This window comes from Camelus dromedarius, chromosome 5 (assembly GCF_036321535.1).
Source record: "Camelus dromedarius isolate mCamDro1 chromosome 5, mCamDro1.pat, whole genome shotgun sequence".
NCBI classification, from domain to species: domain Eukaryota; kingdom Metazoa; phylum Chordata; class Mammalia; order Artiodactyla; family Camelidae; genus Camelus; species Camelus dromedarius.
Genome location: NC_087440.1, coordinates 89,424,510 through 89,446,486, shown reverse-complemented (window position 1 = coordinate 89,446,486; position 21,977 = coordinate 89,424,510). Strand labels below are relative to the sequence as shown.

Here is a 21,977-nt window from a genome sequence, read left to right as displayed (position 1 = left end):
CCTCCTCTGGGAAGCCCTCCTGACTGCCCCTGTGCTGGGCTTCCTCAGCAATGCATGGGCTCTCTGAGGCTGGACTTGGGTGGACCAAGTGTCGATCTGTCTCCCTGGCTTGGGTACAAGGTACTCTTCAACTCTGTTACTGTGGCCCTGGCACAAAGCCTGACCCAGCAGAGGGGTTTGGAAAATGTTGGCAAAATATGTTGAATTTCTGTGGTCAGGTGACTTGGGCACTCCTGGGGGATGGGAGGAGGAGGGTGGCAGAAGGTGAAAAGGAGAATCAGGGTAAATACAGAGGCTTTATCTAGACCCATTTTCCAGAAGGGATAACTGAGTCCCAGAGGCAGCCCCCAAGCTGGGAGAAGGATCCAGCAACCAGAGGCTGAGGTCAGGGTTCTCTTTGACTCCCACCGCAGGTGCAATGGCCGTGCTCACCCAGGCCAGCAGCCTGCAAGAGGTGAGTGCTCTGCCAGCCTCGGGCTTCCTTGTTTCCTCTCCTGAGGAACCCTGTTCTGCTCTCACATGGAGATGGGAGTAATTGAGAGCCACCAGATACTGAGCAGGTTCTAAATCCTAAGTGCTGTGTATGTACTAACCACCCTCAAACAACCCTAGGAAACAGGTATTATTATCATTTTGCAGATGAGGAGACTGAAGCACAGAGAGGTAACGTAACTGGCTCAAGGTCACATGGCTGATAAGTGCACCACGCTTGGGACACAGACCATCTCAGCTGTACTTTTCTTTTTTTTTCCTAGTTTTGTTTTTTTTTTTTTAGTTGAAGTATAGTGGTTTACAATGTTGTGTGAATTTTTGGTGTACAGCATAGTGATTCATTTACACACACACACACGCGCGCACACATATTGTTATTCTCAGCTGTACTTTTAAACGCCATGTCAGGTGTGTATCTTCCCTGGGTCTCTCTGGTCCTCAGTTTCCCCCTCTGTACAGTGGGAGACGGAGGTGGTCATCAGGCTCCATAAGCTCCCCTGGGGAAAGAGTCTGACCCACAGCAGGCTTGGGAGGTATGTTCCTCCCAAGGGGAGGTGATCATCCCAACACCCCCCCCCCCCGCCACAACACACATACACCCTCTAAGGGCTCAGTGGGTGGAGGCAGGGCTGCCACAGAGCATGGGAATCAGGCAGTAAGGCTCCGTGGGGCCCCACAGTCAGACCCCCGCGGGAGCGCCGGGCTCCCCTTTCTCGGGCAGGGTGACCTCTCTGGCCACTTGGTGCAATGACAGGTCCTGGTTTCCCCAAGACCGAGATGGCCCAGAGCCTGTGGAGGGTATTGTTCTTTCTCCCACCTTCCACCTCTGCCGTCCCTGCCCCCTTGCAGCCGCTGTCAGGCCACTTACCCGCTCATGAAATCTCCGAAAATGTAGAGTCCGTTCAGGTTGGGGTACTCGCAGCCCCGGTACACATAGCCCCCGGTGACCGACTTGCCCAGTTTGTGCGGGTAGGCGAATATCGGCAGCACATCATCTGCAGAGCGGGGAGAAGCCGGGTGAGCAAAGCTCGGCGGGTGGTCCTGAGTCTCGCGCGGGGAGCGGGAGAGAGGTCCCCAGGAGGGCCCCAGATAGTCAGCCAGAAGGGCTGGTGGGCAGGCGTCGGTGCACGGCCGAGCGGGAGGCAGATCCGGGGAGACGGGTCCCGGCGGCGCGGAGGCAGGGGCAGGGGGAGCGGCGAGGGGACGGGGGGGGGGGGTGGCGGTCACCGAGGGAGGCGTTGGCGCACAGCTTGCGGTCGTAGCACTCGAAGCCCTCGCGGGCGCGCCAGCCATAGTTGCGGCCGCGCTCCACCAGGTCCACCTCCTCGAACTTGTTCTGGCCCACGTCGCCACAGAAGAGGCGTCCACGGCCCGCATCCGTCGCCGGGTCGCCGCGGTCGAAGGAGCAGCGCCACATGTTGCGCACCCCCAGCGCGTAGACCTCGGGCCGCGCGGCGGGGTCGCCCACGAACGGGTTGTCGGGAGGGATGCGGTAGAGAGGGCCGCGCTCGTTGCGGTTCACGTCGATGCGCAGCACTTTGCCCAGCAGCGCCGACCTGCGGGCGGGGTGGGAGAAGGCGCCGGCTCGGGGTCGCCCTGCTCCTGGGGGTCAGACACCGCGGGGAAGTGCAGGGGCCAGGGACTCACGGCCAACCCAGATGCCAGGCGAGCCCCGGCTGAGGGGCCTGGTTCAAGTCCTCCTCAGCCTCTTACTAGGTGGGTAACCTCATTCATCCATTCGACATTTTTTTTTTTTAAATGAAGATACTGGGGATTGAACCCAGGACCTCGTGCATGCTGAGCATGAGCTCTACCACTGAGCTATTTCCCTCCCCACGCATCCACTCAACATTTATCAGGCACCTTCCTATAGCCAAGCCCTGTCCTAAGCCTCCACATAGCTACTGGGGTGAGCCGACTTTGGTCTCATCCATTGCACGACAAAAGTGATGCTTCATGGGGGACTCTGGCAGCTATTGCTTTGTTTCATCCTCACAACAGATCTTTTCAATAGGGAGGTACTGTTATGATTCCCCATTTTACACATGGAGTCGCGGAGCTCAGAAAGGTCATAGGGCGTGGTTGCCACTCGCCTAGTAAATGGTAGGGCTGGGCTCCAGCCAAGGCAGCCGGGCTGCAGAAACTTAAGCTCTTTACCACACTCTCTAACCTCCCTGGGCCTTGGTGCCCTCCACTGCAATGTTAGGGTGGGCCCTCTCTTTCCTGCCTACTTACAAGGTTGTGCCACAGGGTGAAAATGACACAAGAAAGATCACTCCTATTGACAGTTTTCCTCCAGCGCCCCGCACGGTGACTGGCAGGTAGTAGGTGCTCATGAAGTGTTTGCTGAGTGAATGAATGACTGCAATCAAAGTCAAGTGTACCCTACAAGGGTACAGGCCAGGGCAGCGAGAGGGGAGAGAAAGAGCACCGCAGGGCCATCACAGCATGTCGGAGAGCTGAAAAGGCCTCAGTGGCGGTCTAGCTCACCCCACACTCCACACACACCACCCTGACCTCAAAGATGAGGCGACCCAGGTTATGAGTGAGGGACAACTTGCCAGATGCCCCAGGCAGCTCTGGACTGGAAGTGCAGTCACTTCAGTGCACCATGCAACACCAGCTTCTGGGGCCCTTGGAGTGAGGAGGCCTCAGGATGTGCCCTCCAGAGCCGGGTAGAACAGGGTGCAGTGCCAATCTCCATGCAGCTACTGGGGGTGAGCAGCTTTTGGGTGTCATTCACTGCATGATAAAAGTGACACATGATGGGGAAATCTGCATCGTGCTTAAAGATGTACTGGGGCGGGAGAGAAATAGCACAGTGGTAGAGCATATGCCTAGCATGCATGAGGTCCTGGGTTCAACCCCAGTACCTCCATTAAAAAATAAAAAGATGTACAGAGGGGAACACACCCTTTTCATCTGTGATTTTTGATGCACCTACTTATGTATGTTTTTTTCCCTAGCTGTTAGCATTTTGGTGCACTCCTTCCAGGCTGCTTTAAGGCAGTCTGCCCACTGGATGCAACTGTGCTCCCGGTCATTCTCACAGCATCAGCACCCAAGCGTTCCCTCATCATTAGAGAGATTGCACATGCTCCTCTTTCATGGTGATAAAATGCTCCCTCCAACCCAGTAGATGCCTCACAGTTAATCCCCTATTGTGGACTTCTAGGTTTTGCCCCAGTGAGTTGCTCTCTGCTCCAGCCTGCTCAGCCCCCAGCTCAGCCCCCACTACTCCCCGGAGCCCACACACCGTGCATCTGGCTTTGACACATAAGTGGGCATAACTCATAGCAGCAAAATAATGTTTTAAGTTCTGTCCAATTATCCACAGATCTTTAATTTCTATTTTCTCAACTTCATCTCTAAATACATCCCAACATGAGAAAGCTGCAATGATTCTTACACTATCACATATGAAAGCACAAGTCACAAATGGTGCACACTTTAATTACTGTAATCAACATCATACTCGCTATTTTTACTTTCTGGGCCGAGGGAGGTTTTGTCATTTTGGCTAAGAGAATGGAGGATGCAGCCCTGGGAGTCCTGGATATCCTTGTCTATACTCACAAGACTCTCCGAGTGTGTGTGTGTGTGTGTATTTGCACACGTGCACGCGCGTGTGTGTATAAGCAGGGGAATGGTGGCAAGCCATCTGCTCAAGCCAAGAAGTGAGAAACTGAGAGCAAGACTATGCTTCAACTTCTGGGCCATCATAGGGGACCCACACTCTCCATTTGGTCCAGGAAGCATCCCTTTACTTCCTCTGGCTCCAGCAATCTCATCTGCCCAGAAGCTCTGTGATGTCACTTCTCAGGTACCCATGACAACATGATCACCTTTATTCCTCATGCCAAGCCTCCCCTTGGAGATTACCGTTATCCCTCTCTAACTGATGAGAGGAAGTGACTGGGCTCCCCAGCTGGCTAGCTGCAGGCTGAGCTGCAGCCCAAAGCTCTTTCTTTTACCCTACACTGCATGGCTGAGGAAGTAACTCCCCCTTCAGAAGAGTATATGAACCAGGAGTAGGTAAACCAACCCGCCAGCCAACCCAATCAAAACATACTTGTTTTGGGCATTTCCAAACTTTCCAAACGGGTCTCCAGCCATCCCACCATCTCCAGTAAAGATGTAGAGGTATCCATCATCTCCAAAGAGCAGCTGGCCCCCGTTATGGTTTGAGGCTGGTTCTTCAATCTCCAGGATTATCCTAAAAGAAGATTAAAAAACAAACAAAACAAAGCAAAAAAACCCCAACTCAGCCAAAAACACAAAACAAGATCACAGCATAAAACCTCCTCTCTCTGGGTTGCCTTTTCATAGTTGGAAAGACTTCCTGTACTTTATAGCAGGTGATTTTTACAAGGATCTGGTAAGGTGGACAGGGATAATTCATGCCATTGTGCCAATGAGACCCAAGAGGCTCAGAGAGGTGGAGCAACCTGCCCAAGGTCACACAGCCCATAGATAGCACAGCTGGGACTAGAACTCAGCTCTTCTAGTCTGGTCTAGTGCTTTTTCCACTGCTCCCCACTGCTAGAACCTGCCCTGTTACCATCAAGCAGAACTATTGACCCAGTCACTGCACAACCGGTTTCCTCAGCATTATAGCTATCCATACGCTAGCCACTCAGGCTGAGCACTTCTGACATCCTTCCTCATTTGTTCTGTGCTTAACTTTTAAGGTGGGCTGGATAGTGTGGGTTGTACTTGTCTCCACACTTACTCCTCAGTGACCTCCCTTACTGCCATGGTGGGCCCTTCCACCATACTGCTGGCCAGCTGACTTCCAGTTAGGCTGGAAGTCAAGCGGAAGAGAGAAGCCACATTTCCCTGGCTTCCGGTGCTGCCTCCAGAAGCAGTGGTTGCAGGGAGGGCAACAACTGGAGAATGTGGGCTCCTGGGTTTCTGCCCGGACATCTGGGTACCAGCAGGGGCCAACTCAGCAGCATAAAGAACTTTTGCCTTTTGCTTGTCTAGCTTACTGCAGGAACTAATCTTTAGTTCATGTGGCCTTCCCCTTTTCCCTCTCCACTCCCTGTGTTAAATTCCCTCTAACCGAAATGCCTAGGCCAGTCTAGATTTTACAGGGTTGGTTGCTGACTTGCCAATCCCTTACTAGTACAAATGAGAAAAATGGAGATACAGAAAGGTTAGTAACTTGACCCCAGGACTTTGGACCTTCAGAGCCAAGATCAGAAGCCTTTCTATTGTGAGGCCAACACACACGACTTGGTGAGCCATACACAACCCCCAACTCGCTCCTCCATGGAGAGGACAGTGTGAGCTGTTATTCATCTCCCATTGGGATCCCAGCCCTGAGAACGGACACTGATTCATGCAAGCCTGACCACTCACTCCTGGCCCTGCCCTGAGCCAGGAATACCTACTTCTCCTGTAGTCAAGTTCTAGGCTAATACTTGTGAAATCCCCACAGGACCCTTGCTGACCCTAACTCAGAAATATGTTCATCCATATACTTTGTGTTCCACCTTCAGTCTTCATCAGAAATCAATTTTTAAAAGTCACTGTTGAAGATACATCCATTCTGTCCCTCTGTCTCCCCTCTGTGAGAACCATGTGGTAAACTTGGCCTCTCTTGGAGAACTGGTTATGCAGCCTCATGTAAGATAATGAGAATTATGCTTTCTCCTTTTGCCCTGGCTGCCAGGAAGCTCACTGACAAAATTTATGCTAGATGACTAAATCTACATTAGACCTCACATTAGCCAGCATTTGTGATTCCTTCATCTTTTCATATGCTCAATGTCAAGATTTTACAATTTTATCAAATTTATGATATGCCTATTTGCCCTCAAATCCAGTCCTGACCCCTGATCTCCCCCACCACCCCACCTTACCTGCTCTCTACTTCAGGGATCAGCTCCTACAAACTACATTCCCCATGCTCCTTGCCTAGCTGGCCTCCAGCTAGGTTCAGCCAGTGGGAGGCATTGGCAGGAGATTGGAGGGCAGGAGGAAGGAAAACACTGGGGAATTTCTCCCTCTTTCCCCCTGTGCCTTAGGTAGTGTCTTAGCAGTAGCTGCACCCTCAGCCTGGCTCAGGCCCACCATGGTTCCAGCTTCCACGAAGTGGCCCCAGCTCAGGGCCTCCCAGAACCCACTTTGTCCTCCCAGCCCACTAGGTGGACACAGCTCCCTTCAGTTGTTAAACTCTGAGTTGTCTCCCTTCCTTCCCAGGTTGCTCTTTCGTCAATTCTAACACCCAAGTAACTAATTCCCAGTATCAAATTCTGCCTATTTGAATTACCTGGTACAGGATTTGTTTTCCTATTGGACCCAGACTTACATGCATGGTCTTAATAATAGGCCAGGTCAAGCCTATTTTGAATACAGTTGGGGCAAAACGGGTACACAGAGAGCAGGCTGAGTGTTGTTGTTGTTGTTGTTTTTATTGGGGAGGGGGAACTAGGTTTGTTTATTTACTATTATTATTTTTCTAATGGAGGTACTGGGGATGGAAGCCAGGACCTCATGCATGCTAAGCGTGCGCTCTGCCACTGAGCTATACCCTCCCCACCAAGGCTGAGTGTTGAGGAGCAGAGGTCTGGAGGAGAGGAATGGATAAACCTGTTGGGGGTGGGGAGGAGAGCAATGCCTGGGGGCAGAGGGTCCAGGTGAGAAGCAGGAGGTGGGGTCAGGTGTGCCCTGGGGCCAGAGCTAGGCTGGTGGGATCAGTGGGTTGGGCCTGGGAGGATGACAGACCAGAGCTCCAGCTCTGACACTTCCTAGCTGTGAAACTTGGCAGTCACGTCGCTGGAGTCTCCACTTCCTCATCTGTAAAATGGGGCTGCATGAGGGGAGAGGGTATAGCTCAGTGGTAGAGCACATGCTTAGCATGGATGAGGTCCTGGGTTCAATCCCCAGTACCCACCTTGACCAAAAAAAAAAAAAATATATATATATATAGATACATATATATATATATATATATATATATATATATAATATAGTTACATGGTATTGATTTTCTTTAAAAAATAAATGCATAAATAAACCTAATTACCTCCTCCCCCCTAAACACCCCCAAATTTTAAGACAAATAAATAAAAGGGGGCTGTATGAGAACCAAATGAACTGAACTAAAGTATCTGATCCAAACCTATAAAGGAAAAGAATCTGAAAAATATATATATTCTTTGCTGTATACCTGAAACGCTGTAAATCAACTACATTTCAATTTTTTTTTTTTTAGTATTTTCTTTTCTTTTTTAAAATATATTTTTGTTTTTATTTATTTGTTTTTGCTTTGGGGGGAGGTAGTTAGGATTATTTATTTTTGATGGAGGTACTGGGGATTGAACCCAGGACCTTGTACATGCTAAGCACCCGCTCTATCACTGAGCTATACCCTCCCCCCAACTATACTTCAATTTTAAAAAATAATAATAAAACAAAAAACAAAGTACCTAATCCAGGAGTTGGACACGACCCTGTGATGCCTGTTCGACAACGGCTTCTACCCTGACCCCAGAACATCGGGTTCAGCCCCCTCATCCGGCTGATACTCAAATGTTTCACAGCCTGTGCGGCACACAAGTCGGACGGGCCACACGTGGTCACACGGGTGCCCACCCCAGCACACGGCCGGATTTCAGCCCTGCCCCACCCGGCCTGGTTCCCCCGGCAACCACCTCTCCGAGCCGTGGTCCACGGTGTTGACGTCATCCTCCGAGACCCGGAACTCGCTGATGCGGATCCACTCTCGGAAGTCGTCGTCGCCCACGGAGTAGTAGACGTAGAGCTTGCCGTTGTGCCGGAAGCCGGGGTGGAAGGCGAGGCCCAGGAAGCCCCGCTCGTCGCCCTCCCAGGGCGAGGTGAGCACCGCGCGGCTGATGTTCAGGAAGGGCTTCTCCAGCCGCGAGCGGTCGGGCAAGTAGGCCCACACCAGCCCCACCTGCTCGGCCACAAAGAAGCGGTGGGTGCCGTCCCGGGCGTGGACCATGGCCACGGGGTTGCGCAGCCCATTGGCCACCTCCTCCAGGCACAGCTGCAGGCAGCCCTTGGCGTCGGCCACCACCCGGCCCAGGTTGGAGTTGAGGTTCTCGTTGACCAGCAGGCGCGGAAAGCAGTAGTCCTCGTCGTCCAGGGACAGGTAGTGGCAGAACTTGGCGCGGTTGCCTTCCAGCGCCCAGAGCTCGCGATCCGGCGAGAGGTGGCGGAAGAGACCCCGGCATGTCTGCCACATGTCCAGGCAGTAGTCCTCGCAGAGCCCTGGCACCGTCCGCAGGGGCGTGGACGGGTCCTCTGCGTCGTAGAGGTGGGCTGCGTACGGCGAGCATTCCTGCAGAGACAGGGACCGCTCAGGGATGCTTTGTGGTGGCGCTTATGAGCTGTGGGATCTCGGGCAGGTCACCCTCATTCCCAGACCCTCAGGCTGCTGATCCGTAAAATGGGAATGAAGCCATCTGTCCCTTGCCACCAACTGTCTCAACTAGGGCAGCAGCTACACCCGGCCTGTAGCTCCTCGCCTTCATTCTCTCTCTCACATCCTTTCTGTTAGAACAAATAACCACACGATTACTACTACTATTCCTAAAGGCATCAGCAGCTACTTTTGAGCACCTGCTGTGTGCCAGAAAGGTTATGAGGCACTGTACTTCCTCCTCCCTCTCCCTGCATGATTCTCTCCTTCCCTTTTTTCAGATCCCTACCCAAAGGGCTCCTCTGGGGAGGTCTTCCCTGACCCCCCCATCCATCATCCTGTTTTCTCCTGGCCTCTGACTTGGCTTAAAAAAAAAAAAAGGCCCAAATCTTAACATTCCCTGTTAGTATAATGAAAATCCACGTGTTTCCATGTTTATTGTCCATCTTCCTGGAAACATAAATCCCACGAGGGCAGGAGTTTTGCCTGTCTCGGTCCCTGCCGCATTCCACAATGTCTCGCCTGTAGGAGGACCACAGTGGATACCTAGGGACCGTGCTGAACACTGACTCCCCCTGGCCAGCCCTTACCTGGGAATAAGTGCTCCTCTTATTCCTTCACAAGGGAGAGAGTGCTACAGATGGGGAGACTGAGGTGTGGGCACCCCAGGGTCATTCAGGGCCATTCAGTCAGCGTGCGAGACTCTGTGTTTGATCTGGGGCTGACCTCGTTGTCCTAGCACCCGGGAGCATGTGCACATGCGTGAGGGCGTAGATTTTGCTCATGCCCACGTGTCCCCCTGAGCACCAGGACCCCTTCCTCCATCCCTTAGTCACTCTGGGCTCAGTCCCTCCCAGGGAGGGCCCTGGGGTGGTCCTCTACTGCCAGAGCTGCTTTTCTGTGACATAAGTGAATCAGATCCCCTTGGATACCTCTTCAGACCCTCTTGACCTCACTGGTCCCTTTTGCAGCTCTGCTGGGCTCTAACTTCACAGGGCAAAACCCACCAGCCATAGCTCACCCCTCACCTCCTACCACAGCTTCCCCAATGAGGAGGCTCTTGGGACTCCACTAGGTATGGAATGTGAGTTAATGTCTGATGTGGCAAACCTCTGACCCCAGGAGAAGGCAGCTGATGGATAAATTGCTCTGCCTTCCTCCCTGCCCAGGACAGCCCTGATTCACGGTGTGTGTGATTTCTTGGAACCGTGGTCTCGTCGGGTCAAGCATCAGTCACATTTGGCAGCAGCCAACTTGAAACTGCATCCTTGACTGGGCTCTCCCTCTGGCCCTGTCACTCCTGCTTACAGCATCCATTCATCCTAATAAGGAAAAAAGCCGCGAGCCTTGTCCCAGGTTCTGCTTTCTGGGAACCCAGGCAGAGGCAACAAATGGGACCAGGCCTCTCCCAGCTTCAAGCCCCAGTACCCACCACATGAGAGCTGAGAGTCCCACCCCCACCCAGAGCTGAGGACTCCGCACCCCAGTCTCCCTAAGGACCTCCCTCGGCTAGAGCCTCTGAGCTGAGCATACGTAGTTATTTATGTGAGTCTGACACACACCCCCTCCATCAGGAGTTCACCAAGCCAAGGCCTGGTCTGATTCAGCCCTGGGTCCCTGGACGCCTTGGGGGATGCTCTTCCCACAGTAGGGGGAGTGCAGACAGGCACATGCTCCCCTCTTATAGGAGAGGCCAGGCCGGGTTCCAATAGGAGGCCCCCAGGGGCAGCGGGTAGCAGGCTGCCCTCCTGGCTGTGTTCTCAGGCTACTGGCCAGGGGCCATTCCCGCCTCCCATTACACAATTGAGGCTTTTGGTCATACCATGGCCTGTGTTCCTGGCTCCTCTCTTGCTACTGTGGGGCTGAGAGCCACCTGGTGACTTGCTTGAGGGTCTGGTCAGTACTGTCCCAGGCCCAGACAAGGATACCGTGTTTCACATGCCCCTCTTGGCCGGCCAGTGGGCCAGACGGCCAGGCCCAGGCCTCTGTGCAGTGCCACCTGTCCCACAGTTCCCCTGGAGCCTCCTGTGAGTCCAGCTAGCAGCTGAGGGTGGACCAGGGAGGGTTTGTGTGCACCCGCCTCATTTAATCTCTGTAAGGTAGGGTCACTGTGATTCTTACTGTATAGATGAGAAACTGAGGCTTAAAGGAGGCTACGTGCCAAGAAGTGGCCAAGCCAGGGCTCAGACCCAGGCCTCATGATGCCCAGACCCAAGCTCTTTTCAGATTAGTCAGCAAAGTTTCATTCAACAAGTGTTTACCGGGGACCAACTGTGTGCCAGGCACTGTCCTCAGCTCCAGAGATGCCATGGGAAGAAAAACAGACTTCTGGGAGCCAATCTGAGTGCCCCTCACTCATCAAAACCCAACCCAGAACTAGAGAGGGGGCAACGAGGGCCTCCAGGGTGCCAGGTTGGAATTGCAGCACCCATGCATCAAACCACTGGGTCCAGCCAGCCCTTGCTCATGACCTAGGTACTCTTGCCTACACACGGTACAAACCTGGTGCACAGACCAGAGTAGCCCAGAAGCAGGCAATGATAAGGGGATGCCATGATTGCTGCTGGCAAGGAGGACGATCAGAAACTAGCCTCATGGTGGTCAGTGGAAGGGGGACGGGGTGGCAGAAGACCCTCGGAAAACCAAACCAGTGTCACACTGCTCGCTGTCTGGGCCATTCAGCACAGAGGCAAACAGTCTGCCCACGTTACTGCTCTGAGGTTGCCGCTGTGCAGTCACTGACACTCATGACCCATGATGCTGGGTCCCAAAGGCTTCTTACGTCCACCATCTATTCCTTAGGAAGTCTTTGGACACAATATTCTCTCACAGGACGTTCCTTCCTCGCCCACTTCCGCGTCTGGCAAACTCCTATTCATGACTCAAAACCTAACTCAAAAGTCTTCCCTTATCCTTCTATTCTCTCAGGCTCTGACTCCCCCAGCCGTCGTGAATGCTCTCACAGCTCCCTGTCCCGATGTCGGACACATTCCCCAAACTGTAACCCTGCAGCCTGCAAGGTGAGCTCTCCGCTTCTGTCACCCCCGAAGTGCAAGGCGAGCTCTCCGCTTCTGTCGCCCCCCCAGTGCAAGGTGAGCTCTCCGCTTCTGTCGCCCCCCCCCCCCCAGTGCAAGGCGAGCTCTCCGCTTCTGTCGCCTCCCCAGTGCAAGGCGAGCTCTCCGCTTCTGTCACCCCCCCAGTGCAAGAGATGGCTCGGCTGGGGCTTAGTTTCTCTCTGTGTGTCTGTCCACCCTATAGACTGTGGGGCCCTCCAGGGCAGGGGCCCCAGGGCCCAGCACATGGTGGGTCTTCAAGACAGCAGGCGATTTGGCAAAGTGATGCAAAAAAAAAGGGCTTTGCTGTCAGAGCATGTTGGAGACTGAGTCTACCATTCCCTGAGTGATCAGGGCAAGTTCCTTAACCTCTCTGTGCCTATGTTTTCATCTATAAACGGGAAAAGCCCATACAGTTATTGAGTGGAATAAACTGAAACGATGCATGTGTTTGTTGAGCAAATGCTCAAACAATACGGGCCATTAAGAGGCAACTCAGGGGCTCACAGTCTTTAAGGCATTAGCCTGCTGTGACTCCCTTTGCCTGGCAAAGCAATAAAACTGTTTTTTTTCTGTCCTCCCTGCTCCCCACACACACAAAAAAAGGCAACTCAATATTCCCTCCTCCAGGAAGCCTCCCCGGACTTTTCCAGGGAGAGTGGGCCTTTCTCACTCTGCCCTCCTAATCATCCTCAGGAAGCCTTTTGCCCATTCTGATAAATGCCTGTGTCTGTCTCTTGAACTGAACAAGGGAACTTTTGAGGCTGGGCTTGTAACTGGCCAACTGCCTTGGGGCCCAGCACCCAGCACCCAGCACAGGGCCAACATCTAACGGGCTCCAGGGAAATGTCTGCCCAGCACATGAGCCTGCAGAGCATGTTTTGCACAGACTTCTATCAGAAACCAGGCTTTGGTGACTTCAGGCACTTAGAGAGGCCATCTCAGTTACACAGGAAGTTCATTATGTGGAATGGCTCACGTCAACCTACGACCTAAGCTGCCATGTGTCACGAGCTGTCTTCGCTCCTCCTGATAACACAGGCATTAGATGAATGAGGGCAAAACCCCAGGAAAGGTCTGAAGGGGCCAGGAGGGACTACTGCCTTCCTGCTGAAGAGCATTCTGGGCATCTGGAGGAGCTGTGGGTGCCAGATGGGGGCAAGTTCTGGGAGGACTGTGGGCACACGCATGGTTTCATGGTCTCTCTCCCCTGTCTGGAGTCCAGGCAGTTGTGAATGCCTGAATGCCCTCACTGAATAAAACTTGTAAATAAGGCCCCCCGGCCACCTCCCCTGGTAGAAATCAAGAGGTCCTGGATCCAGATGCAGCCTTGGCTCCCAGAGAATACTGTCCTCCGTCCAGTGCTCTCCCGCCCTCCCACAAGGCCCCGCCAGGGAAACCGTAACCTGGCCTTGGCTACACTCACCAAGCTCTCTCCAGACATGAGGTCACTCCCAGAGACGCTTGGGGGAGAGGAGCTAGCGGCCATCCCACCACTGATTGCTCAAGGCCAGGTCATGCTGGGAAGGTTCCCAAGGAGAGAGGGGAGCCTTCTGCCTGGGGAAGGGTAGCAGGACTGACTCTTCCCTTCCTCCTCCTCAGACCTGCCCACCTTATGAGCCCTGCTGAGCCTGGCACATAGTAAATGCTCAGTAAAACATGTGGAGTAGATGCATGAACTCTGCTGTATGACTGGAGTGGGACGACCACAGGACCTGGTCCCCAGTGAGGGTGGTGGCCTCTTGACCAGACCCTTCTGGCTCCCCTGAGATGCACAGTTCAGAGGCTCAGCAGAGTCCACCAAAGGCGAGCCCTTTGCATTCTGGAGCTCCCCAGTGTCCCTCTCCTCGTCTGCTCCCAGCCCCTCTTATTTCCTGCCTTGACAGCCCACTCACATTGTCAGTGAATGCGGGCCATGGCCACCGCTGGGCTGTGTGACCACCAGGTAAGTCCCTGCCTCTCTGGGCCTTCTCTGAATCGGCCTCTCGGCCCCATTCAGTCCCCTGCCCAGGCTAGGGAGGCACTGGAGAAATCCAGTGGGAATCGTCAACAGAGCCCTGAGTATGTGTCATTCAGTCTGCATGGCAACGCTGGGGGAAGCTAAGATGGCCCCCATTTTAAAGATGATGCAACTGAGGTCAGTGATGACCTACCCAGGGCTGCAAAGCCAGGAAGTGGCAGAGCCAGGATCGAATTCTAGTAGGTCCGACTCCAGGCCAGCCTTCCTCGCCCGTTCCCACCAGTGCCAGCCCCTGCTGGGTGAGGCTAGGACTTGGCCAGACGGCTCCACCCAACGGTCTTCTCGCTGCCCAGGTGCTGGGCCAGGGCCAGCCTTAGGGCTTCCCAGCCTTGACCCATTACCCACCTGGGGTTCCAGTCAGTCACTCTGGAATCAGGAAAATGAACAGCTGAGGCACAGTTGATGTGGGCAGAAGCTGAGGCTCAGAGGGTCACGGGGCTGCTAGGTTTCCCCAAAAGGATGTCACTCAGACGGTCTTGAAGGATGAGAGTGCCTCCACTGGGTGTAGGCGCCATCCCAGGGAGAGGGCACAGCACGAACTGAGGTGGGGTCCCGAAGTGCCTGGGGCATCGCAGGACTAGCTCACCCAGGGTTAAAGCTCGGCGCACATCAGGGTCCCCGAGGAAGGAGGGGCTCTCAGACTCCTCCTTCAGGGCGGGAGAGGGGAGCTCACTGGGAGCTGAGCATGCCCTCTGCCGGGCTCTGCGGCTCCCACCTCCCTGGGGGCAGCTCCGGGGAGCCCTGAGGAGGACAAAGACTTTCCACCCCGGTCCTCCGACAGGGCGGGGCTCTCCAGGGGCCAGAGCACGGGGTGTGGGGGCTGTCTTTCGGCGGTCCGGGGGCAGAGGAGCTCCCTCCCCAGAGGGAGTAATGACATCATCAGGAGGGGAAACTGAGGCCCAGAGAAGGCCCAAGTCACAAAGCTAATGACGGCAAAGCCCTGAGCCGTCCCAGGATGCCCGTCTCCCCTGCCCCGTGCCAAGTTACTCCGGCTGGGGGGTCTCGGGTTCCAAAGCCCGCTGCCCACTCTTGACCGTCGCCCAGTGGGGTTGCCACCGCCACCTCTCTCACCCGCGACCGAGGCCCGCGGCGCGCGCGCCCTCCCGCCGCGAGCCCCGCACAGCCGCCCGCGCGCCCGCTCACCTGGCACAGCAGGTCCAGCGCGTAGCCGGCGCACTCGGCCCACACGGCGGCGTCCACGCGCGCCGCCAGGGCCGCGAAGCGGCGGGCCAGCGCCGAGTCGTGCTCGGGGGCGCAGCAGCCGAAGGCCGAGTACTGCGCACAGAAGCGCAGCGGCTGCGGCGGCCGGAAGGGCGGCCTGAAATCCAGGCATTGCGGGTGCGCCGCGGCCCCGAGCGCCCGCAGCGCCAGCAGCGCCAGCAGCGCCCGGGCCCCGGCCCCGGCCCCGGCCCGCCGGCCCGCCATGCCGCCGGCCCGCTCCGCCCCGCTCCGCCCCGGCCCGGCCCGGCCGGCGGAGGAAGAGGCGGAGGGAGGGCACCCCCGGCCGGCGCGGCCCCCGAGGAGCCGCCGACCGCGCACTGAGCGCCCGCCTCCCGCCCCGCCGGCACCCTCCCCGGTTGCCCGCCCCGCGGGGCCTCTAGTTTGGGGACCTCCCCGGCCAGGGGGGTCACCTCTGGTCGGGGACGCCCCAATGGGACTGAAGGAAGAGAGCGAGGTGCGGAACTCGGAACACGCACGACCTCTGTTCCCGCTGTTCGGGCAGCCTCTTCCTCCTGGACTGGGAGTCTTTCTAAATACAGTGGCAGTGACCTGGCCTCTTGGGACCCGGGTGAGGACTGTTTCCCTCTTCTCTGGGATATGGCTGCCTCCCCGCCGCGCTATTTAGCCCGGGAGGTAGATGACCCCCCTCCCCCGCCGGAGGCCTGGACCCCTAGATTCCAGTCCTACCTCTGACTGGGTCAGGGCAGGGCCACGATGGAGCACGTGGTGGGGAGTTCTCACAGAATCACTTAAAAAATGGGAGTGCAGCAGTGTGAAGGGCTGGTGGTGTTGCCCTGGGATTCACAAGGAAAAGTGAAACCTAGGCCCAAAGTGGGGAGGGAGGATGGGATAGCCTCCAGAGTCCACCCCTGGCCCCCACGCCAGGCTTCTTCCCTTTCTCCCCTCCTGTGCTGGCAGATTCCCTACCACCTGGGACTGCTGGGTCTCCTCCCTCCCACTCCTGCATACCCCCTGGGTGGGCATCCGGCTCTCCATCCTGCAGCTTCTGCCTCTGCTTCTGCCCTGTATCACCTACCTGGGTTATGGGACCAGCTCCCCCAGCAGCCCCATGCCTCCCCTACCTCCCCATCACCACCACTCCACAGAGCCAGAGAGGATTTTCTGAAAGGCAAATACCGTGGGGCCTCTCAGAGCCCAGGGCAGTGGTTTGCAAACTCTCTTGAGCAAGCCAGCTCCTAAAATGGAGCTTCTGAGGCCCAGAGATTCTGATGAGCCCCCCTACAAAATTCCAATGCAAGAAATTCTGAGATTACTCTTCCAAGTATACAACCCAAGTATACAACACAGAGAGCAGGCTGGGGTGCAGCCTCAGCTCCCATGGCCTAGACATGACTCCCTACACACACATACACACACAGCCTCACCCACCCCAGAATCTCATACCACCAAACTGCTCCCCCCAAGGCACTCACTTCTCCCATGGAGAATGCCTTTCTCCATTTTCTCTGTCTGGTAAACTCCTATTTGGCCTTCATGGCCCCAAATCACACACCCATGCTGGGCAGGTCTCTTTGAGCTGCCCTGGGGAACTGGATCTGTGTCTCTGTGCCAGCCCTTATGGCAGGACTAGGGGTAGATTCATTTCTGCTCTCCAGGGTCTGTGACTTGGGCCTGAGCAGGTGATGCATAGAGTCAGGGTGTCCACAGAAGATCAAACATCTCTAAGTATTTAAAGGAGGGGGAATTTAATGCAGAGACTTGATGACCAAGAAGCCATACAAGGGACAATGAGGCAACCTTGAGACTAGCAACAGCAGGAAGATTCTGCAAGTCCTTGACACAGGAACAGCAGGCAGTGTTACTGAAGGCAAGGAGCTAAGCTCACCCCAGTGGGCTGGAGCTGGAGACAGCCCCTGTCAGAGAGTCTGCCTGAGACAGAGGGAGAGAAATACTCCAACTTCTCCCTTCCTCCTGCCCTCCAGCTCCCACCAGTGCCTTCCACTGGCCGACTCCTGCACAGTCTGGGGAGGGGCACCTGTGATGGCCCCTTCCTCCCAGCCTGGAGTCAGACAGGGTGATGACACCTGTCTCAGTCTGTTTGGGCTGCTATAACAAAATACCACAGACTGAGTGGCTTATAATCAAGAGAAATGTATTTCTCACAGTTCTAGAGGCTGGAAGTCCAAGATCAGGGTTGGGTTCTGGTGACGGTTCTCTTCCTCATTGTTGTGTTCTCATATGGCAGAAAGAGAGGGAGAGAGAGCAAACTGGTGTCTTTTTACAAGGGTGCTAATCCCACTCGTGGGGGCTCCACCCTCATGACCTAATCACCTCCCAAAGGCCCCCACCTCCTAATACCATTGTCTTGGGGGTTAGAATTTCAACCTATGAATTTCGTAGGGACACAACCATTCAGACCATAATAATAACACATCAACACAGGGCCCTGGAAGAGGTGTACAGGGATGGGAGGGCAGGAGGGACACAGAGCCTGGGCCGTAGCCGTGAGCTTTGAGGACAACCTCATCAGTGCCCAGTGTCATGCCCGCAGGAGTCTCTGGAGCTGGCCAGACACCTGGGCATAGTCTGAGGCCAGCTCTTTGGTGTCCTGCTGAGCCCCAGCCTCACCTGGGTGGAAAACCTTCTAGAGGTTTGTTCATTAGTTCATTCAACAAACGTGTATTAAGCAGCTTTGAGACTCTAGGCCTGAGGGCCCTCTCTGCACTTGGCTGTTTTCCGGCATGCAGGGCTGTCTGACCTCAGAGAAGGCCTGATGCCTGAGGTCATGGGCAGAGAGGCTTGGGGACCCAGAATCATCTGACTCGTCCTCATATTTGCCAGGGTCCCCAACGCTCTCATCTTTACAGATCTCGGCAGCACGGACACGGAGCCTTCATCCTGAGGCCCACTCTACAGAAGAGGGGACCCAGGCTGCATCACGCAGTGGGCTGCTGCTTGACAGCCCAGGTCTCTGGTTCCTCCCAGACACGTAGGAAACTTGGAAATTGTCAGTCTTGTCTTGCCAATAAGAGAAAGCCTGACAAGGGGGAGGGTATAGCTCAAGTGGTAGAGCACATGCTTAGCATGCATGAGGTCTTGGGTTCAATCCCCAGTACCTCTGTTTAAGAAAAGAAAAAGGCTGAACAAACTGCCAATCAGTGACTTTTCCTGGACCTTGAGAAACTAAATTCTGCGCATCCACCACTACCCCACAATCTGGAGAGGCCAGCGAATCCGGAGTTCCAGCCGTGATCTGCTCACCTGCAGCCAAATTTGCAGAAGTCGCAATAGCATGAGGCTGAGGAACCCCTGGGGGTGGGGGTGGGGGTCTCGGTCTGAAGGGGGAGGGCGTAGTTTTGTGATTTTACCTCTAGGAATTTCCTCAACGCCCCTCAGAGCTCTTGCAGGAGGAGGGGAAAGTTGCCACTGTGAAATAGTCCCCCGGCAGGCTGGTAAGGCTCACTGGGGCCTCACCCACCCCCGGAGAAGGCGTTTCCCCAGCTCCAGCCCCCTCTAGCCTGCCTGTCTTACCTATGAGGGGTAAAAGCTAAGAAACACTAGTGAATGCCACAGCCCGTGAGGCCTGTGCTCCTGCCAGAGCCGGCAGCCGCGGGCTAGATGGACCTGGACCATTTCACCAAATACCATCTGGAGCCAGGGACATTGGGGAAGGGAGGGGAAACTGCCTGGACAGCAGGAACAAAGCTGGTCCTCTGAGTTGATGTGCCCTCGAGCCCTGTCTGATGGAAACAGAGGAGGAAACCAGCCCTGTGGCTAAGGAAACCTCCAGATTTTCTTCCCTGAACATTGGCTTTGTGCTGTCAACAGCCTATTCAGGACCCAAAGTCTGCCTTCTTGTCCATCCAGGCCCTGCCTGGGACAAGGTGGACACCCGATCCTACTGTAGACACCCCTGGTCACCCCACGCAGGACCCTCAGCCCAAATTTCCCTACCTCTAGAGTGAGGGTAGGGAGGTGAGGCCAGGCCACGACTGACCACTCTGGGCCCCAGCCCACTGGTCCTGAGGATTGCCTGAGGGTCCAAGAGTGTGGCCCACATTTCCAGGAGCCTCTTGGGCACTGTCAGCTGCCAGAACCGGGACACACAGGCCAGACTGGGTCAGTGTGGGCAGCCAGTCATGCATCAGCTCCTGCCGACCAGACGCCTGCTAATTACACAGTCATTAGTTCCTTCTCCAGAGTGATGGGAAAGGCGACGGGCCAGCCTGCCTGCCCAGTGGGTCTCTTGCCCTCCCTGTCTTGAGGGGGCAGCCCAGGTGTTGGCTAATCCTTTCTCCCCAGGGTGCAGGCCTCCTCTGGCCACTCAGACGCAGCAGGAGAATGTGCTAGGCATTATCTTGCGAGCCCTGGGGAGTGAGGTGGTCACTGCTTAGCCACCCTGGCAGCCAGATGTCCTGCATGGTGTGGATCACGGCCAGGCAAAGGGCCTGGGGCCAGCAGAGGCTTTTGTAAACATTTCACACCTATGGGAAATTATACAGCACAGAAGAAAGAACACCCAAGGACACACCACCAGACTTTACCCATGTTAATATTTGACCACAGTTGCTTCAGATGTCTTAAGTCTTTTTTCAAAACATGAGGAACTATGAGCCACAGTGTGAGAGGCGATGTGGGTTAGTAGTCAAGAGCATGGGTTTGAGTCCTGGGTCTGCAACTTTCTAACAGGGAGACCTTGGACAGGCCACTTAATCTCTCTGTGCCTCAGTCTACTCGTCTGTTAAATGGGGCAGGTGAGAAGAGAGCCCGGCACACAGGATGTGCTTGATGCAGACCTGGTTGGCTCCCGCCCCCTGCACCTCACTTCAGCGTCCTGGCCTTTTGCTTCTCTCCTGCGGGAAGGTTCGCTTGAAGGTGCGTGCATGCAGGCACCACAGAGAACACAGAACATCATCCAGCAGGTTCTTAAACAGTACGGCTGATCTCGGCTGTCTACTTCTCCTCCTGTGACTCACTTCCTTCCCCTCAGTCCCGGGCTGGAGACTCGTCGGTGTGGACCTGGGTGCTCACTCATGTAACCGCGGTCTAGGACTCAGTGTAGACCAGTGCTGCCTTCTGCAGGCCTCTCTTATCGCCTGCAGGTGGCTAAGACCGTCCCCCGATGACCTGCTTGCTTGCCAGTCTGCTGGTCTCTTTTCAAAACATCTATTTGACTTTTAAACTTGGAAAAAGAAAACAACAACAACAAAAACCCCAAAAACAGAAGACGGAAATAGAGTTTATTGAAGACCCGCGGGGGTGACAGTGGCTTCATCTATGTCACCTCACGTGGGTTTCACACCAGCACGCTTGCACGTGTGAGCTGTCTGCCGCCGGGTCTCAGCCCTCAGGTCCCGGGGTCCGCTTGGACCGGGATGTTGCCCCCCCCCCGTGCCTGTAGGACCCCTGGGTCTCCCCAGTTATTCTGAGTCTCCAGGGATCTGGCATGAACTCAGGGGCCAGCTTGCTGGTGTCTTGCAGCCCCCGGGACCTCCCTCCCCTCTCTTCCTACCATATGCAGATGGAGAAACTGAGGGTGCTGATAACGAGGAATCCCAATGGAGTCAGGAAGTGGAGGGGTCAGGATTTGAATCCAGGGCCTGCAGAGGCCGGAGGCCATGGCAGAATGTTAATGCTGGGCTGAGCTCGGAGTCCAATGCAGCGGTGGCCTGGGAGCCGTTGTCAAGGGGGATGTGGAGCTGGTGGTCATGCAGACAGGTTCGGGCTCAGCCCCTGGAGAGTGGACTCCTGGCTCAAGGAATAAATAGCCCTTTCTTTACTCTGAAGGGCCCAGGGACTGACCTGAAGGCCAAGTTATGTGATGCTGAGAGGAAAGTAGCCTGAATGCCATACAGTCCTGGAGTCCTCTGCCCCAAACCTGGGTGGCACCCCCAGTACAGTTTGCCCCAGATCCTGGCCTCAGGGAACACCTGGTGAGATCCAGACCTGGCTCATCCTTCCCAAACCTGCAGGTCTCAAGCCACAGGGGCCCACATTCTACTGGTTGTGACATGGCTCTGGGGTCCTCCAGGGTGGGATGTCTTACAAACGGTTCTGCTCTGTTACTTTGGGGGGGTTCTGCCAGACACCATAGACTCTCCCTTGGGTGTCCCCACAGTGCCTGGCAGCTAAGGGTCCCCCGAGGCTGCAGCAGGAAGGTGAAGGTGTGTGGGGCCTGGGGTATCCACCCCCACCGCTGGGGTCGCCGGCTGCAGCATCTTGAGAGCTTCCCTGGAGCAGCTCTGTCAGTAGCTGTCGTGTCTAGACTCAGCCTGGGCTTGGAAGCTCCCTTCCCTAGTGTTCTCCTAGCCCCTGTGTGTGTCCCTTTTCTCATCCCTCCTGCAAATCCACCCGTCAGGCCCACTCACCACTGGCTGGACACAGCCAGGCATGCCCAGATGGGTCCAAGCCCCAGCCATGGATATAGCTGAGGCCCCAGATGGAAACCTCTCTCCCCCCAACCTCATCAGTAAGTACATGCAAATAAGCACACGTATATATGCATATGAGTGTGTATGTGTGTGTGTATATATTCATAACGTGGATTTGGAATGATGTAAGGCAGGCAAGAGCCCCCCAGCTCCTCTCACCCCACAGTGTGCACCACCATCACCTCACCTGATGCTCACAGCCACCTTCTATGGTGAGTATTATTATTAACCCCATTTTACAGATCAGGAAACTGAGGTTTGGGGATGTTGCTACTATGAGACTGTCAGATGCACTCCATCAGAACATCACTATGCAAGGACATTTCTGTACACACTGGACAAGAGGAAGCGGGGCAAGGGGATGTAATGTGAGGAATTTGTGGGTGCAGTAAGTGGACAGGAGCTCT

The 21,977-nt window shown here is 55.2% G+C and overlaps 1 protein-coding gene across 2 annotated transcripts in view; it reads right to left on the bottom strand.

The window, feature by feature from the left end:
* HHIPL1 (HHIP like 1) overlaps positions 1–15,382 on the bottom strand; it is a 29,364-nt gene extending 13,982 nt beyond the window's left edge. Inside the window, exons 1-5 of one of the 2 annotated variants that reach the window (XM_064486239.1) lie at positions 15,101–15,382; positions 8,154–8,803; positions 4,565–4,708; positions 1,720–2,048; positions 1,361–1,487 (exon numbers count right to left, since the gene is read on the bottom strand). In XM_064486239.1, coding sequence (XP_064342309.1) covers positions 1,361–1,487; positions 1,720–2,048; positions 4,565–4,708; positions 8,154–8,803; positions 15,101–15,382 — 1,532 coding nt within the window. Of the gene's footprint in view, positions 1–1,360; positions 1,488–1,719; positions 2,049–4,564; positions 4,709–8,153; positions 8,804–14,302; positions 14,599–15,100 lie in introns of those variants that run through there. The other variant, XM_064486240.1, reaches the window with a different exon arrangement.
* Between the last annotated feature and the right edge of the window lie 6,595 nt (positions 15,383–21,977).